We start from the raw sequence: 19,837 nt of genomic DNA, 5'->3' as shown, positions 1-19,837 counted from the left end.
GACTCGAGTCCGAATTCGCTTCCGCCGATCCGCTGAGCCCCTCTACCCGAACCCAGTTCGACCACCCAGCATCGCTGGGTGAGCCCAAGGCTCCGAGCCAAGCTCCCCACCCCCGGGAGGAAGGAGGCTTCTGATTGGCTCCTGAGAGGTAGGGCGGCCCGCGGGGGGGGCGTCGCGGAAAGATGATGCAACGCCGCGGATCCTTAAAGGCGCCGGCTGCACGCGCCACCGATGGCGCAGGCGCGTTGATTGGCTTCCAGTTCTAACTCTAGAGCTACACCGAGTCCGGTCGGGCGGACGTGCAGAGTGGACGGCGGGGACGCGCGCCGGATTCGGGCGGGTGGGTGGGCGGGCGGCGGCGGAGGAGCGGGAGGCGCGATGGCCGAGGGCAGCGCTGTGTCCGACCCTCAGCACGCCGCGCGCCTGCTGCGGGCGCTCAGCTCGTTCCGGGAGGAGGCGCGCTTCTGCGACGCGCACCTGGTCCTCGACGGCGAGGAGATCCCGGTGCAGAAGAACATCCTGGCGGCGGCCAGCCCGTACATCAGGTGAGCGGGCGCCGCCGCCCATCGCCACCGCATCCCTCCGTCCCTCCCTCCCTCCCTCCGGCCTGGCCACCGGCAGCTCCCGCGGCTCCACCGCCGCGCCCCTCCGGCCCCCACGGGCCTCTCCCGGAGGCCCCCCTCCCCACCAAGATCGCCGTGGCCCCGGAGCCCCGGGAGGTCAGCAAAAGCCCCAGACGCGGTGTACAGGCGGTCTTGGGACCCGCACCCGCGAGCAGGGCGGGGCTGCTCCGGAGTGAGCCGCTCCTTCGCCCCGACAGGCCCCGCCCGGCCAGCCGAACCCGCAGAAGTTTACCTCGGAGTCACCGCACTGTGGGCCGGGCCGGGTTTTGCGCGTGTAGGCAGAAGGAGAACCCATAAGATCTGGATGGGAAACCCCCACCCCCGCCCCCAAAGCCCAACTGTCAATTTGCCACTCCCTTGTTCCAAACAGGTTAAACTGTTGTGAATCTGAAAAGACCCACCGTCATTTTTTTGGATACAGTTACAGAGATTGTAACCACCAAGAGGGCACTGTAAGACTTGAGCGACACAAACCTTAGCCCAGTTTATAAGGTTAATCAAAAGGTTCAGAGCAAGCTTAAAGCATTGGGCCAGAATTCGCAAGGAGGCTGCTGTGTTTAGCAACTTTCCTTCGGGCAAACTGGGTTGCTCTTTTAATATCGGGAGTGGAGGGAGCTAAAAGCTGGAGAAAGTGCCTAGTAAGCTGGTTAAATATAGACTAATGGTAGACAATGTCACTAGAATTGGCAAGTCAGAAAAAGGAAAATTATGTGCATGGAGTTCTGAGAGCTCTGCCCCCAACAGAACTCAGCACATACGCTGTACTTTAATCTTTGTTTTTGGAGATGTTCGAACTCAGAGGCAATCCAAGTGCCCTTGAAACTTCTGGCTTCTATCCTACCCTTGCCTTGTAACATGGTGCTCTTTGTGGACTGGGGAGTGGGGGGTGGTGTCAGATGTATTTGTTAATACGAAATTTAGATTACCAAGATGACAGCTCATACATAGCTGGCAGTTCATAGGTTAGGGCAATCAATTGAATTGGATCTGCAGGCCAGACCTTTCCCGTATCCAGAGGAGTCCCTGTTTGGGAAATGCTTAGGAAAACTACAGTGGATTGGATATTGTTGCAAATCCTCACGTGGTACCTGCCTCTAAAACTGCACATCTTGAAACACTTGCTGTCTCCGTCTTTCTTCATGGCACTTCCCACTGTAATAGAGTCTGTATTTTTCTCATCTTGGTGTATCTTTCTCAACCACAGTGTAAACTCGGGCCAAGGATTTTTCTGTTTCTTGCTGGACTCTTCATAGAGGAAATAGTGCCTGGTGCCAGAGTAAACGCAGTGAATGAATGATCACTCTCCTTTCATTGGACATCAGAGCTTTGGCTTTGTTATATTTCCATGTTAGTTGGTTGACTAGGGGTCTGGACTCATATTTCAACTTTTACCTTCCTAGCTGAGTTGTTAGGGATAACTTAGTCTTGACAGATGAGGGTCACAGTGTGTTTTTGTGTCATTCATCTCTAAGGCACTTACAAAGAAATGAGTTTCAGACACTCAGCTTCACACAAGTCTGTTTGTTCACTGGTTAGGAAAGATCTCCTGTTCATGTCTGGCTGTCACTTTCCAAATAAAGGAGAGATTTCCTGTGATTCATGTCTGTCTGTCACTTTCCAAGTAGAAAAATAGCATCTCAGAGGATGTTAGCAACTTGTATGTTAAAGTTATTGGTACTTAGTTTATGGTGCATAGCCCCCTGTTCCTACTGCTCCAAATGACAGCATGGCCTGTATTTCAGTGTACTTTGGATAAAACCAAGATTGATGGCTTTATAGTATGTTATCATTTAAATGCTTGTGAAGCATTTAAATGACCCATTTTGATTTTCCTCTTCAACCATTTTTTGCAATTGATTAACATGTTAATATTATGTAATGTTATGCATAAAATTATGCAATGTTAGCATTTCATAAATAAATCAAATTTTCAAAAATATAAATAAATGGAATTTTCTTTATTGGCAGATTATGTTGTTTGACTACTGAAATGCTAGGAGATTCCTGTGGTGTTTTTACATTATCAATTTCAAGGGTATTTGAAAATATCTAAATTACTACTTAAAACACAGCTTAATTTTCTATTTTAAAATATTTTATTGGTTAATGCCATACTTACATGCAATGTGTCTTGATCTTGCATTTTAATAATTTTTTAGATTTATTTATTTTTATGTTATGTGCATGGGTATTTTGCCTGCAGGTATGTCTATGTACCATATGTGCCTGCAGGGGCCAAAGAGGGCATTAAATCCTCTGGAATGGGAGTTACAGGTGGTTGTGAGCTGCCTTATGGGCAGTGTTCTCTGGAAGAGCAGTCAGTGCTCATAACTACTGAGCCAGCTCTCCGGCTCTCCAGTTTATTAACTTTTGACACCAATGCTATTACACTTTTACAATGTAGCTTTGTTGAAATGGCACTTTAGAGACTACATTGAAAACAATGTGTATAAGCGTTTAGGTGCCTTAGGACCAAGCATTTAGGTCTCCAAGCCATTCTTGAGGGCAATGCAGGTGACAGGGATTTGAAAATGAGTCTGTGCTTATAACAGTAAAGTGGCTCAATAAGGAATTTGTTCAATATCCTTAGGTAGATTAAATGTCACAGGAGGTCTAAAGTTGGAAGGCATCTAAAGTCACTCTAGAAATTAAGGCAACTTGATGGACATATAGTCTACATACTGTACAAAAGTCTTGCAACATAACTTACTGGTTTAATCTTTTCTTGTGCTTTCCTTGGTCTAGCATTTGTTTTTCTTTCCAATAAGTAGCCATTCCAACTATGCCACGTAAGAAAGATTTTTAAGGAAAACAGCTTCAGCAAAAATCCCTCATAACCAGCTGAAAGGTCTGAGATTGTGCCTGTGTAGAGCGTATCCCAAAGTTTGATGTCATGATGCTCAGGGGGTTGGGCAGTTCCTTCCATGATTTGTCACTCACCTCTGCAAATGAGAATGGCACTTTAGAGACTACATCAAGCAAAATGAATATAAATATTTATATTCCAGAAGGCTGTTTCCTAGTCCCATCCCTGGCTGGTATTTACTTATAGCTTGTTGAGAAAACTAGACCTCAGTGCATCTGAGAACCTTAGAAAATGACAAGACTACACTTAGAAGATGACAAGACTACACTCTGTGGACATGGTGCTCCTGGTGTTTCTTCCTCAGAAACTCTGACTCCCCCAGGGAATGGTCCCTTGGGCTTCTGGGAATTTCTTTGGACAGCTGCAGAGTTAGCCTTGCTTCTTGTCTGAGGCTCTTCTGAATCCGGCCCAGTGCTGTTGATCTGATGGGAAGCTCTGACCTTCCCTCTTGAGCTGTTCTTGGGGACGATAGAGGTGACAGGGATTTGAAAATGAGTCTTTCTGTGCTTGTGAAGTGACACTAAAGTTGTTCTGTACAGGTTCCTAGCCCTTTGTATGCTTTCCAGAATTTACGCATTTCTGGGGACCTGTTGTGATAACATTCAGTCCTGGTTAGCGTGGAGTTCCCCATGATTTTTTTTAAATCCTTTGATGAGTCAGCCCACAATGGAAATGACTTTGATTGTTTGTTTTCTGGTGGATCTAGTGATGGTGGAGTGAGACGTATGGCCATCTGAACTTTTGCAGGACCTGATTTCTTTATCTGTGAGGTGAAGTTGACTGTGCCAAAGCCCATGTAATATGCAGCCACGTGGCTCTTCTGCTTTGCTTTACATGTGTGTGGTGGAGGGGTTGTCTCCTTCCAGTTTAGTATATGCCATTATATATACATTGATGCTGAAATGCTTCCCCTGCCTTGCCCTGCAGGACTTTGTGGGGTAGTCTAATGAATGCAGCCAGTAGCATTGTATGAAAGGAGCATTTATTTCATACTGTTAACTTGGGTACATTCCAGGCCTAATTATTGACAGTCCTATTTCACCATTTAATTCTAAGATTTGACTTATAGGTGGTGTGGAAGAAAATATTGAAGGAAGTTAACATGAGCGCTATAGGATAGCTTAGTTTCATAGTAGCTTAGAAATTGTCAATGTCCATTTTAGGGATGTCTGAAAGTTTAATGTCACTGTGTACTATCTAAGTACTATCCCCTAGTGTTGTTCACTGTGTGCAGAGCATGTTGTTATTCCCAACGCCCCTTTCTGTGATTCACTTACACAAATAACTAAGCAACCTTTAACCCCTCTTTGTTTCCTTGATGCTGAAGCTGAGCCACCCAGGCAGCCACACCCACTAAGGTCCTTGCTGTGAAAGAAAGGCATTGCAGAATGATGCTCTCCACACAGTCTTCTGGTTCTCTGATATTTTCATCTTTTTTCAGGGCTTTGAGTTTGTAAGCAGGTTCTGAATGATTGCGGGAGGGTTCTAAGGAGCCAGGGTTGCCTACTGCGTTCTTAGGATTCTTCCAGTAGAATGGGTTCTGATGTTCTATCTGAGTCTGCACCACTAGTTAAGGCTCATGGTACCCCATCCATCTCTTGTCAGGACCTTGTAGTGGTGGGAAATAAATTCAGCATTATCTTTTAATGGATCTAGGTATTGTTTGTTTTTATCTGTCCTAAAGCTCTTAGAGTTAAGTGTTCTAAAATGTGCAGCAGGGAAAGACACTTGTCACCCAGTCTGGTAACTTGAGTTACCCACACAACTCCTAAAATTTGGCCTCTGATCTTGACACATATACTCTAATATATAAACAAGAGCTTGCACACACATAAATAAACAAATGTAATTTAAAAATTTTTTACTGCTCTTTCTTTATCATATTTGGTTAGAACCCATTCATATGTGAGTTTTTCAAAGAGAAGTTTTATAGTTGTGATCCCCTTCGGATCGCCGGCCTTCTATAGCAATAAACACTTGTAAACTGGTGCTGAAGGTTTTGTCCCTTCAGCTTAAAGATACTTGTTTGTGTACAAAAGTGATTGTCACAGTGTTGCCATGAGGGCCCTGATTAGAGAGGAAGGTCTCAAGTGTAGAAATAAATCAATACAATCCTCTAGACGTGGTACTGCTCGTCTGACTGATCTGTCCTCTGTTACCCTGACTCTTTTGACCTCTTCTTATATTTTGGATTTTCCCATCAGTATCCTTCGTCATTCTTACATTAATTCTCATTTTATAGCTGTGATTCAAGTGAAGTACTTCTTCACATAGGAACCAACTCTGAAGCCTCAGGAATCAGAACCACATTACCTACTGTGTGGTCTTAATCAGTTGTTCTCATGCTGTCCACGAGGTACCGGCAACCTCTTTATAATCCATAAAGAAATCCTAATTAAGACAAATGAGGAGGCATTTGGTTCAAACAGCAGGCAGCAAGTCTCAGAGAGCTGCCTCATCCTTCCAGAGGAGAAAGGTATCATTTTGTATACTGAAGCTATAATATAAATGAATAATTTGCAAGTTCGGATTCTGGGTTAAGGGCGGAGATGTGGGGGCGTGGGGTGTGACAAATGGCAGGCTCTGGTTACAGCCGTGAGCTTAAATGCTTCTCATGGCTTCTTTGCCTCCTAAGCCACAGAAGCCTGAAGAAGGAAGGAGATCGAAGGCTCAGGTGGGTGTGGCAGGCCTGTCTTCACAGAGGGGGAGGCTGCACATCCTTCGGCAGCGCCCTTGACCTCATGCTTGCAGACCAGAGTTGGGCTGTCTTCCAAAGCCCTTAATGCAAACTCGACTAAACCACAAGGTGATGGGCTGATGTTTGCCGCTCCCATCTCCTGTGGAAGTCGGTGACAAAAGTCCCAAGTTGTCACAGAGTGACTGGGAAATCTACAGCAAAAAAAAAAAAAAAATCTGAACTCTCCAAAGCCTGACCCTTGACCTCATGTCATATAGATCAGAGTTAAATATAGACACAATAAAATTACATGAACTTTGTTGCTAGTCATGGGTTCTATCCTCAAGATATCTCATATGGTGAAAATTCAAATCTGGAAGTTTTCCTTTTCTCAACTGGTTTGACTGAGGGAAATTCAAAATACCTCACTTCTTACCCTCCATTTTCCATCATAAGAAAAAAGGCATTTGTTTTCTCTGATTAAAGATGTTAGGAAAAGAATACACAGGTGAGGTAAGATTTTGGTACAGTGACTGTGTTGTTGTGTAAAAGATGGAGCCTTCATGAAAAAGAAAGAAAAGGAAGCAAGCAAGCAAGCCCCAAGGGCTGGGGAGGCGGTGCCTTGGGTAAGAGTGTCTGCTGTGCCGGCCTGAGGGCCTGGCATCAGATTCCCAGCATCCACATAAGATGTGGGCGTGGCAGCATGTTTGTGACCCCAGTGCTGGAGTTAGTGGAGGCAGGTGGATGCTGTGGGCTGGCTGACGAGCCATTCCAGCTGAAATAGTGAACTGCAGGCTCAGCATAAGACACTCTCTTAAAACAAGGTGACGACTAATAGAAGATATCCAGAGCCAGAGGAAGAACTCTCGCCTTCACGAAGGCTAGGCACCACAGAGGCGCACGTAACATGAACACACACTCAATAAAACAGCTTTTTTGCTGGGCAGTGTGTATCCTAAGTGGAAGATAGATAGACTGGTTTTCAAAAATCTGCTGAATTAAGAAGCACTGGCAAGTGCCATCTTTTACTTTCCTTTCTGGAGTCTGCATGCTGATGGAGGCGGACACTCCACTGTGCCATTTTATCCTTAGTTCTTCTCTACCAGCAAGCATTTCCCTGTCCTTAGGAACAACTTAAAAGAGGACTCAACACTAATGAACTGATGACACTGTGAAACCTATTTTTTCTAGTCATATTCATACTCGTCATGACCAGCTAGCTGCCTGCGCCTCTCAAGAATTGAACATAATCTATACTGTGGGGCTCAAGGTTTTCCCAAACCTCTGGCATTTGAATTGTTTATGTTGGTCAGTCTCTGCACTGGACTCTAACCTTCGGGACAAGAGAGTGGGTGTGCCTCTCTCCTAACCCATGGAGAGTGACAAGTGAAGCCGGAAGCTTAACAGTGGGGTTTCAAACAGCAGCAAGAATTCTAAGAGTTGCTGATAACCTGTGTCTGCCCTGTCCTCTGCAGGCTGGGATCCAGCTAGTACTTCAGGACAGAACTGGAGGCATCAGGAACCCTGGCTCACTGCATAGGTTTCTTTCAGTAAAGGGAGGATCACTGAACTCTGGGGGAGCTTATACAGGACTGCTTTGTTGTAGGTTTTAAAGATTTATTTTCATGTGTCTTTGTGTGTGCGTGCGTGAGTGTAACCCAGCCCCTGGAGCTGGGTTACAGGTGGTTTGTGAGCCACCAACTTGGTATTACTAACAACTTAAAACTGCCCTCTGGAAGAGCAACTAGTATTCTTAACTGTCAAGCCATCTTATTTGTCTTAAGGCAGGATCTCAGCTCTGTAGTCCAGAATAGCCTCTCAGGCTCCTTTGGCCACCATCTCCCATGTGTCAGTAATACAGGTGTGTAACTATGCCCTTCTGGTGTGGATTCTTTAACCTGGTATAGCAGCTTCCCGACTTCTCTTTGGTGTGTGGCTCCTCACTGTGCTCTCCTACCTGCCTCCTCAACAGCTACTGTCTTGGTTGGGCAGAGACACCAACTCTGCCCCTTACATAAAACTTAGAACCCATGTGATTGGCATGGAGATGTAAACTGCTGTCTGCTCCTGCGATGGAACCCAGGAGCACAAAGTCAGATGTTTCCGTCTGTCCCCCTTGTAGGGAGAAAGGGGGGCTAAGGACAGTATCACCACCATTACAGTCAAAACATTCTTTAGAAATGTCATCTTTGCTTTCCTTCACACATGTGCTGATTGGGCTGTTCCTGCCAGTCTTAGATCACAGGTAAGGAGTGAGAATTGTCTGAAGTTGCTGAAGTGCTCTATACACTATTTATCTGGTACAGTTCATAGGGAAGGACCTTGTGGTATCTGTGGCAGTTGTTCAGGAGGCTGAAGCCTGGGCTAGTCATCTATCTGCAGATATATCCAGGAGGTAATCCCAAGTCTCAGAAGCTGCAATGTTCTGGTCCTTGCCCTCCTAGGGCATACAGGGTCGCCCTTCCTGACATTGGAGTGGGTCATCACTGCTTCCACAAAACAGGGTCAAAGCTAAGACTGGGTATGCTGGTTATTTTCTACAACTGTGGGGCTGGGAAGAATAACCATATAGCTAAAGACTTTAAAATTATTTTGGGTATTTACTTTTTTTCACACTGTGGTTCTGGTGTCTAGAGGCCAGAAGGTCAGGAATAGTGAAGGAAACAATTTTCTGTTTCTGAGGTAGATCTTTTGAAATCTCACTCTAAACACTGACCTGCCACTGTGAGGTCCACCGTATAATGGGAGCACCTGTCTCTAAGTAGCAAGGGTGACTCTCCTGACTGGTGCTGTAACAGGCTTGCTCACCGCTTCTTTTGTGTTTATTTGCAGCACTGCCAAGAACCAGGCAGACAGCGTTTTGGCATCTGTGGAGTCTATATTGAGGAACCATAATACAGAAGTCCAGTAATTGCAGAGAGGAAGGGTGTGAGTGCTTTGGGGACTGCTGCAAGGAACATGTTGTGTTGGAAGTACCTGTGGAGAAGATCTGAGGGAGGACACATCTAAGCAGGAGAGCAGGATGAGGTTCCAGAGGTGTCTTCAGAGCAGAGCAGAGGGCTGTGGTCCTAGAGGCACACCGTGTTACACTCCTAGAAAAGGTTATACTTCCCTGTATGGGGAGGTAGCAGAATAGAGGGAGGGACAAAAGAACATATTCATGACATCACTCAATTCCTGCTAGAGCTGCAGTTTTGTTGTAGGCTTGTGAATGGCATTGGCATGTTGTTGGAAAGAGAATCTGAAGTCTTTTGTACGTTTCTTTAAAGATCACTCTAGAACAGAGTAGAGGAGTCTGGATGGAAGCAGGAGCCAATTGTGAGGCTACTGTGCTTATTCAAACAGAAGGTAGGGTACCCTGGACTAGGTTTGTGGAGTTGGAGCAAAGGAACTGGTTTGGTAACATTTGCATTGGGACTTAGTGGACAGGAAAAAGGCACCAGGCTGGTCCTCTACCTTGCTGATGACTTCGTTTCTACCCGTGAAAAGTGCTCATATCGCTGATACTGGGATCGAGTTTAAAACCTTTTACAGGGCTTCCATATAGGGTGGGATCTGCCTGATGTGGAACAAAAGCAGTTAAACCACAGAGGTGCTTCTGGCTGCAGGAGGTTTGACGCCCCACTCCGTGTGATCACAGGTGAAGGAAGCCATGTGTCAGCAAGGTGTGGAGAGTGGGGAGATGGTCCATGGGTGATCAGGTAGGATAGGTGTATGCTCATGCAGGCCAGAAGGCAGTGAGTAGACGTGTGGCTGGGCCCAGGTAACGTGGGGGTGCATATGGAGAAGAAGTGTCCTGGGAGGCCAGGTTTCTCTGGCTTAGGTCCTTATTCAGTCCTTAGCTGTTGTCATTACAGCACATCCCCTGGAATGTGGTGGAGAATTGTCTGTTGTGAAGCCAGGCAAGGGGAAGAATAGCATTCTCACTCCATGGCAAGGGGGAGGCCCAAGTTTGGCTGATGGCAGGGATTGAGGAGAAATCAATGCAGAGATAGGGAGCAAAACATAAAATAAAAAGAGAACAGGTGTTGAGGCTAGCAGATAATAGTCCATCGGAGTCTTGCTGTCATGTGTATGTGGCTCCTGCCTTTCTGGACCTCCTGCTACTTTTGAGCAGGCAAGTTCATGTCTGTCCTTCAAGACCTGCTTCAGATGGCTCAGGGGGCAAAGTGCTTGCTGTGTAAACATGAGGACCTGAGTTCGGATTCCAGCACCTACATAGAAGCCAGGCCCAGCACTGTGCATGCAAACCCGAGTACTGGGAAGGTGGAGACAGATGGTACCAGAGCTCACTGGCCAGTCATTGTAACCAAATTCGTGAGCTCCAGGTTCAATGAAATATTTCATCCCCCCCTCCAAATAAGGTGGCGAGTGATTGGGAAAGACACCGTTAACCTTTGCCCTCCACATGCATGTGCACATGTATATGTGTGTACACATGCACACCACAGATACAGATCTGCTTCAGATGTCCATTTGCCCTACCTTACTCTCATGTGTACAGAAGTGCACACAACATACCTACAGGCCTGCTTCAAATATCCCTCTGTCGACACCATTTTCCCACCACTGCCAAGTCATCCCAACCTTGCACAGGCTCCCTTCGTGTGTGGCAGAGCACTTCAGTGTGCCCTCCATCCGTCCCTTGTCTAGCAGGAGAAGGGGATAGGCAGTGGGCTGGCTGCTTCACAGGTTCATCAGGTCTGTAGACTAGAGGTGCAGAGGCGTAAGCAGATCTTTTGTGAATGACAGTTAGTGAGGAGTAACTTGTGAGTGCTGATGCTGGGCTTCAAGATGATGCGTGTGCCACCCTGTAAGATGAAGCCTTTGGCTAAAACATTTCACTCCACGGCAGTTTGTATGTGTGTGGAGGAAGGAGGCCAGAGTAGCCGTAGTACCGTCAAGAGTGACCAATGAGGGAGTCCTGGTGTTGTGCAGGAGGCCTGGGCGCGAGACCAGACTATTCAGAAACAGTAGCCGCACTGAGAGAGCCGTTGTTCTAGCAGGACTGGGGGCTTGGGGAGAAGCATTTATTCCCTTGACAACACTTTAGAAGCCATGTGCAGCTTCAAGTTGTCTGGAGACAGTTAGAGCAGCGGGTTATAAATGAAGGAACTGCCAGAAGCATGGAAGCAGCCTGACGCCAGAGCATAGCGCTGCTAAATGGAGGCTGATGGGGCAGCCTCCTCAAGTGTGTGAGGCGAGGCGTGCCTGCGCTTTATCCTGCTCAGACCCACTCCTTTAAAGAGGCAAAACACACAGCCCCTTGGAGCTCACGAAGTGTTCTGGTTTGAACTTCTTGGAAAGGATGAAGTCTTAGAACTCCCTTTGTGTTTATTCAAGAGGTTTCCTGTGTTTGAAAAGCCCTAAGTCCTCCACTCCTTCCCACCCCCCCCACCCCACCCCTGCCCCCGCCCCCAACCCCACTGATCCATTTGGAAAGAAAATGGAAAGGGATATAGAGTGTCTGTGGCATTTAGTGCCATTTGTATATTGTAGAAAAAGACCCTGATGAGCTTTTTTTTTTTAAATGAAGGAGGGAAGAGCCCAAATCTCTCCCGCCCCCCTACTCTGTTTCTGCCTCTGCTGTAAAAAGACAAGTGAATCTTTGTGGGTAAGCCAGGAGGAGCCTGAGCGTCCTGGCACCTGTCTTCAGCCTTTTGGCCTCCAGAACTACAGAAAATGCCATACACGGTAGCCAAAGCAAAGGGATGTGCCTTTGACATGATCTTTTGCATGAGGTCACAAGGTCATTGAAGGAGCCACTTTGCAATGGCATCTAAAGAACTAATTCCCAAGTAGAAAATCTGGAAGTGTTGACACGTCTCGGCATGAATCTGTCTCTCCTGTGTGTTTTGAAAAGGTCGGGTGTGACCAGAGCAAGGAATCTGGCTTGTTTCATTCAAGAAGAATTTGCTTCCAAAGTTGCTGGATTGCTATTCTGCCTTTGAGTTCATCTTTAAATTTTAACATGCATTTTCCAGCTTTGCCTTTGAAAATGTGAATGTTACTGACTGGCTTTGGAAATTACAAAAACTGCTTAAATTGAGAAAATGTGTTTCCCATGGAAAAAAGGAAGCTGTCATGAGAGTCCAGCTCAGTTCATTTGTGAGTGGTGAGCTAGTGAGTCACTGGAGTCCCGTCTGTGTGCACACTGTCCGTGTTCATGCTTTCCCTAGAGCTCACTTCACAGCAAATCTTTCTATCTCAATAAAAATGCAGTTTGCTTGTTTGGGACAAGGTCTCACACGCTAGCCAGGATTGCCTCCAACCACAGCAATCCTCCTGCCTCATTGCAGGCTGTGCCACCACAGCCAGCTCTCACCACTTGCCAGTGCTGGCTATTCTTGTATCGTACAGCTTCCTGTACATTTGTTTTCCCTCCTGAATAGTGACTCCCTTTGCTTTGTATCTGCCGCGCCTCCTGCGCAGCCTGTATCCGAGAATGTGGCGAGGTGGTCGGGATAGATGACACAGAGACCGGTCGGTTGCGTTAAGAAAACTTTATGCTCCCCAAATTGGCTTAGGAGAACTTCCCAAGAAAAAAAAATGCTTCCCTTCAGAAAGACTTCTGCCATCCATACACACACAAATCTCCAACAGCCCTCTCACACACCTCTCACACAGACTTCTCACCTCCTGGCTGGTGGTTAAATCTCTGGCACCAGACTTGGAAAACAGCAGGGAGTAGCTAGCCATCAGGAAGATCAAAGTCAGGGTGTTTCAGTGACTGAGCCCTTATCAAGCCCTTATCAGGAATTTATGGCACTGAATTGTTTTCAGTCAACATTGTCTCGCAGCTGCCTGCTCCCAGGCTGATCGTGGAGTGGGCTTCTGGCCAGGGTCTGTGATCCCCACAATCCTGTGCTATAGGTGAACTAACCTTGAGGACCTTTGTTCTGGGTACACAGTTGAGCTGGACTGTCTGAAGTGTAAGCAGTGTCCAGAGAAACTACACCATCTGTAAAAATACCAGTGACATACATGGGTCTCGATTTTTAAAAGACCTGTCACCATTACTTAGTACTTTTGGAAATGAGTTTGCAAAATCACGACTTTTGCCTCTGTTAGACTGAATTTTAAAATCATAGCAGTTGTGTCCAGAACAGGGACTGGCAGGCTTTCTCCATAAGGGTCAGAAATGTTGACGGCTTGGAGGTGTCCTGTGGTCTCTGTGGCATATTCCTGTTCTTTGTCCTAACACACTTTTAAAACAAAAAAAAAAGTGTTTTGCCCAAAAATCTTATGGAAACAGGCAGCAAGATGGAATCCACTACCCTCTCTGCTACAACCTTAAATGTTTGAACAGAAATATAAGCACAGTTCTCTGTGTATCTGTATTTGCAAATGTTTCCAGTCATAGTGCCCCTGCACATGAATGGAGGCCAGAGGGCAATGTCAGGTGTTGTCCTCAATTGCTCTCTCCTTCCTCTCTTCCTTCCTTCCTCCCTCCCTCCCTCTCTCCCTTCCTTCCTTCCTTCTTCCCTTCCTTTCTTCCTTCCCTCTCTCCCTCTCCTCCCTCCCTTCCTTTACTTGTTTATGTGAGAGGTGTGTGTGTGTGTGCACGCGCGCGTGTGTCTGTCTGTCTGTCTTGTATGTACACATGCAAGCAGGTGTGCCATGCAAAGACTAGAAGTTGACTTTGGCTGTTTCCCTCTATTTCCACCTTATTTTTGAGGCCAGGTCTCTGGCTGAACCTGGAGCTCCCCAGTTCAGCTAGGCTGGCTTCCAATGAGCTCAGGGATCCTCCTGTCACTACTTTCCTAGAGCTGGAATATCAGGTGCTTGCCTCCTCAAACTCAAATTGTCACATGGGTTCTGTAAATCCAAACTCCCATCCCTATGCTTGTATGGAAAGTACTTTACTGCTGGTGCCCAGCCTGGGGCTCTCCGTTGATTCTGGTTTGTGTGATGCTTACCATCTTGTGCCGTCGGGGCTGGACACCCTCCTCCCTTCACTTACTTGGAACCTCTGTTCTTCAAGCCTCCTGTTCTGTCTTCTATCTATTTCCTTCTTGGTATTTAAATTTTCCTTCTCTGCTGGCTCCCTTTCTGGGCAGGAAAACATGCCTGGCCTCAGATGTACCTCATGGCTGTGTCTCCTCTGATGGGTGCCTGGTCTTGACTTCTTAGTCAAGGCTTGAGGAGCCAGCTCTCCTGCTGTGTCACCCCCCCTCCTGTTTTGTCTTCGCTCTGCAGTCCCGCTTGCATCTCATGGCTCCACTACACCCATTCTTTGAATGTAATCTCCAGATCCAGTGAAAACTGTAGACAGAGTTTTCTTTGGGCCACCAGCTTACAAAAAACAACATGGAAGCCAGGTGGTGGTGGCGGCACCCGCCTATAATCCCAGCGCCTGGGAAGCAGAGGATATCTGTGAATATGAGGCCAGCCTGGTCTACAGAGTGAGTTCCAGGACAGCCAAGGCTACACAGAGAAACTCTGTCTTGAAAATCAAAACAAAAACAACATGGAGACTTACTATTAATTATGAAAGCTCAGCTTATATATGGCTTAAGCTTGTCCCACTAACTCTTATGACTTAAAATTTATATTCATCTATGTTTTACCTCGTGACTTTTTACCTCTTACATCTTGCACCTCCTGTTTCCTCTCTGTGTCCTCTGGCCTCTCTCTTGTGCCTAGATTCATCTCCTCCTCTCTCTCTCTGCCCTGAAGTCCCACCTAACCTCTTCCTGCCTAGCTATTAGTCATTCAACTTTTTATTAAATCAGTTAGAAGATGCCTTGGCAAAGACACATCTACACAGTGTACAAAAAGATTATGCCACAACAGAAAAGTAATACATTTCTTTTACTTAGCCTATTTATCACTGTCCATCATTTTTTGACAGTTGGTTTCTCTGCACTCCAGTGACATCTTTTGTCTTGCTTTCCCTGGTGGTTGACTTTCTGGGTCTCCCCCTTCCTGTCCCTATACTGTAGTGAGGTGTAACATTCTGACCTTATTCTGCCTTCTACCTTCACAACAGCACTATCTGTGCCAGAACACTTGCTGCCCTCTCCTCTATCCCAAGCCCAAAGGTCACTTACCTAGTGCATGGCCACCTTCAACCCTGGTGGTCACACTCCTCCTTCCAAGTATGTTATCCCCTGTCCCTTTTGTATATGGTGTAGGGATAGGGTACATCAGTATGTACACACAGAAGCTAAAAGAGTGTGTCAGCAGCAACATCTGTTGCCTTCTACATGTTTTTTGAGACAAGATCTCACACTGAAGCTCACCATTTTGGCTGGATTAGCCAGCCAGCCAGGTCCTAGGATCCACCTGACTCTGACCTCAAACACTGGGTTTGCAGGCACATAGAGCCATGTCCAGCTTTTATGTGGGTTCTGGGGATTTGAACTCCTGTCCTTCTACCTTAAGAACAAATACTTTTACAAACTAAGCCATCTCCCCAGATCCTTATTTCCAACTTCAAAACAATTTTACAATGTTTTATTATTACTGGGTGTGTATATGATGAGGCGTACACAAGTCACAGCAAGTATGGAGGCCAGGGTCAACTTGTGGAGTTGGTTCTCTCCTTTACCTTTATGTGACTTTCAGGGATGGAGTCAGGCCATTAGGCTTGTAGACAAACATTACCCACTGGGCCACCTCACTGTCCCCCTCCATGACCTTTAGTTTACTACCAGGCTTACCAGGAGAGAGTTGAGAGCTGTTGGCAAAGAGAGAGGCCTCCTCCCCTCTTTTCCTCAGCATTTGATCTGTGCCAAGGCATCACTTCTGTTCTCTGCTATCTGGAGTCTGTCTCCTCCACGCCATAACTGCCCACTCAGGCTCCAGCTTCCATTGGCCCTAGGCTGTGTCGGCTCCCACTGGCCTGTCCTCCTCCACGCACAATCCCCATCTGTCTTCCACCCTTTGCCGCCAGGGAGAGGTTTCCAAAGTGGAATCAGATGACATTTAAAACTCTAAAGTCTTCAGAGACCTAGTTGGCTTGGTGCCAGGGCAGGAAAACTACTCTATAAGCCTGAAGTGCTTTGTGCCAGAAAGTAGAAAGGGACCAAAAAGAGCCAGCCTCAAAACCCAGTGGCTGAGCTACAGCAATTCAAGCAACAAGGAGCCATGCTGGATTATAGTCAGAATAAAGTAAACAGCCATCCATGTGGGAAGGGAGGGAGGGAGGCAGGGAGAGAGGGAGGGAGGGAGGGAGAGAGGGAGGGAGGGAGGGAGGGAGGGAGGGAGGGAGGGAGGGAGGGAGGGAGGGAGGGAGGGAGGGAGGAAGATGTTGATAAATGGGAGAGAGGAGATATGAGATGTCTTACAAAGTTAACATCTGTAAAGGACTCAAATAGAACGCCTTGAGGCTAAGCACTAAAGGAGGCTGAAGCAAGAGAATCATGAGTTCAAAGCCAAACTAGGTAAACCTAAAAGAGCCCAGTGTGTATGTTGTGGGGAGACAGGAAGGTAGCCAGAGACAGGTAGGGCTGGGAATATCATCTTTGTCACAGTGGTAATTGTTTCAGGGGGAATCCACTGGTGGATACCGGGGTCACTGGACAAGAATTTGAGAGAAATGGATTTTTGTATTTTCCCAAATGCTCTCCAGTGTGTTTATTACCTATGTAAGGAAAATCAGTGGTTACAGTGGAGAACCCTATCAGAGCTGTTTAGCCAACTGACCAGTAGGAGACAAGTTCTCCCCAGTAGATAAGGACACCTCAGCATTTCCATAGCATTCCTGCCTCAAACCTACAACCACGGAGTGAGTGAACATGTAAGTTAGCCAGCCCTGACTTGAAGGGTGCTGTACAAGGTGACTGGTCAGCTCTGCAGAGTTGGAGTCAGGAAAGACAAGAAAAGGGAGCTGGAGAGATGACTCAGCTATCAGCACTTACTATCAGCCCTTACTGCAGAAGACCCAAGTTCAGTTCCCAGCACCTACTTCCGGCAGCACACAGCAGCCAGTAACTCTGGTTCCAAATGATCTGTGGGTGCTTGCACGCAGGTGATGCATATAAGCCCACATAAACACACACACATACGTAAGTACACCGTTAGATAAAGAGTGTCACAGATGGGTTTGTCCGTCTGTGGCCCTCCTGGATGTTTCAGACCTAAAACCCCTTGATGTCTGTGAGGTCCCAGCACCAGCAGTTGTTAGAGTTGTTAGTTGGGTCACAGCTGGAGACATCTCTTGGCTGATGCAGCTTTCTCTTTATAACCAGGAAACCAATCTGAGGAATGACACTTACCCACTGTCCCTTGCTAGTTTCAGCATCCCTCTACTGTTGAGAGAATCCTTCCCGCCAGCCTGGTCCCAGAGCCACCTCAGTCCCAAATGAACACACAGGAGGCAATATTATGAAGCTGTTGGCCGTTTGCTTGATTTCTTACTGGCTATCTCTGACTTAAGTATTTTCTCCATAATTGTTAATCTAAGTATTTCTCTTACCGGAGAAAAGGGTCCGGACTTCTTACCCCTATGGTGGCTACATGGTGACTCTCTGTGTTTCTCCTTCCCAGAGTCCTCCTGAACTCCTAGTCCCACCTATCATGCTTCCCTATTGGCTAACAGTGCTTTATTGGCATCTACATAGGACTTCCCCATCATATCTACAGTCTGTAACATGTTTATTCCTTCAGTATTTACTAGTTTCTTTTCTTACACAGCTGGATGGAAATAGTACCACTTAGTAAGGGGAGCATCCGGTGGAGGACTGGACTCAGCAGGCTGGAAAAAAGAGGTGTGGCCTGTAATGTTTGACAGGAGTGAGTTAACACCTGAACTCCAGGAATTGATACCTTCTTTGATTTTGTTGACACTGTTTAGAAGTTCTGTTGCCATAACTGCTGGAGGGTGGGAAGTACCAGCTGGCTCTGAAGTTTTTTTCAGTACCTCGCATTCTCACTGGGACAAGGAAGGGCTAGTTTGTATTGCTGGGGTCACAAGTGTGTCTTTCTCTGTGGAGGTGCCTGTTTCTGCTTGGAGGTCATTGTCTCTTGTGATTCTTCCTTCTCATGGTTCCTGTGCTCCCTGCTACCTCTCTATCCAAACTCCTGTATACACTGTAGATGTTTCCATAGTTGTCCTGTTTGTGTATATACACATGTATAGTTTATGTGTGTGTGAACGTATGTGCACATGCTTCTAGAGGCCAGAGGTCAATGCCATGTGTAATCTACCTTTTCAGACTGGATCTCTCCATCTATATCTACTCCCACAAGGCTCAGGGAACATTGCAGAAGAGGGGGCAGAAAGAGTGTAAGAGCCGGAGGATTTGCAGGAGTGCTAGGGAATACTGTCTTCTGGACTAAAGAGGCAGATGCACTTGTGAAGTCACAGCAGCTATGCTAACCTGCACAAGACCAAGCCTGCCAATAATGCCAGAGTAGATGGGGAGGCTTCACCCAAGCTGGAGCACTATGGCAACTGATGTTTGCTGAGGGGAAGGGAGTCATGTCTATCAGGGATGTAGCCCCTGCCACATGCAGGCAGCACGAATTGGACTCAGTGGGTTACTGCTTTTTCAGAAAGGTCATGAAGGTGGGAGGAGCATGTATTGTGGGATCTACAGGGATTTGAGGGTGGATTCGATCAAGATACATTGTATAGAACTAGAGAGATGTCTCAGCTGTTAAGAGTCTGAACTTCTTTTCTAGAGTACCCAGATTTCATTTCCAGCACCCACATGGCAGCTCACAACCATCTCCAGTTCTAAGGGATCTTGCACCCTTTTCTGGTCTCCATGGGCAGCAGGCAGGTAAAACACTAATACACTTAACATAAATACATTTTAAAGGACACATTGTATATGTATATGGCATTGTCAAAGAATAAGTTAAAAGTGCTACTTTTTTTAAAAGACAGAGGTTCTCAGCCCCACCTGTTAGTAGGTTGGCCATCTAGCGAACCTCAGAAATATGTCTGTCTCCACCCCAGCACCAGGGTTACAGATGTGTGATCACACGTGGCTTCTTGTAGGTGCTGAGGATCTAGACTCAGGTTCTCAGGCTTCCACGGTCTACATTTTACCTGCAGTCCTTTCCCCATCCCTCTATTAAGTTGTAACACATGCTGAATTCCCAGTCTCTTTTCAGAAAGCATGGCCTCCCTAATGTAAATTCCATTTTCCTTCAAGTCGCATGACTCTCAAAGATAAACACTTATGTTTCTTTCGTGGCATCAGAGCACAGCCAGTGCTATGTCTCTTTCTTCACAGTTGGGGCCAGGGTCACTTAGGAGAGCAAAAAGCACGCTTGTGCCTGTGCCTGTGTCACAGCCTGGGGAGGGTGTCAGGGGAGGTGGGACTACAGCTGTGACTGGAGCGGCTTCTGAACCTCTACAGGATCCAGCGGTTCTCTTCATCTTCTTCAGGACAGTGCCTGAACTGAGGCCTGGGCTCTAGAAACCTTTTAGAGTCTATCTATATTGCTTAATAAGTTCAGGTTTCCCAGCAGGCCACTAGTGATGGTGAGCATGGGACTTTGAAGCACAGAAGGGTGAGGTCCAACTAGCTAACTACAAATAAAAGCATCCCTCTTGACCAGCTTTCCAGTGCAGCTCCCGTGTGAGGCCATCAGCCCAGCCGATAGAGAGTGTTTGGACTTTAGACTTTACCGTGTGCCTGGCCTGCCAGGGGAAAGCATCACCTTCTGGGCATGTGATGATGAATACTCTCAACTGCACCGCTGGCCACTCAT

General features: G+C 46.8%; 1 protein-coding gene across 1 annotated transcript in view; it reads left to right on the top strand.

The window, feature by feature from the left end:
• The first annotated feature begins 368 nt into the window (after positions 1–368).
• The window catches only part of Gan (gigaxonin), a 60,851-nt gene continuing 41,382 nt past the window's right edge, over positions 369–19,837 (top strand). Inside the window, 1 exon segment of the mRNA XM_040736261.1 lies at positions 369–545. Within this exon segment, the coding sequence (XP_040592195.1) occupies positions 379–545 (167 nt within the window). The 5' untranslated portion in view covers positions 369–378.

Source organism: Mesocricetus auratus, unplaced genomic scaffold, assembly GCF_017639785.1.
Source record: "Mesocricetus auratus isolate SY011 unplaced genomic scaffold, BCM_Maur_2.0 Super-Scaffold_6723, whole genome shotgun sequence".
Taxonomy (NCBI): Eukaryota; Metazoa; Chordata; class Mammalia; order Rodentia; family Cricetidae; genus Mesocricetus; species Mesocricetus auratus.
This window is presented reverse-complemented; position numbering and strand designations above follow the sequence as displayed.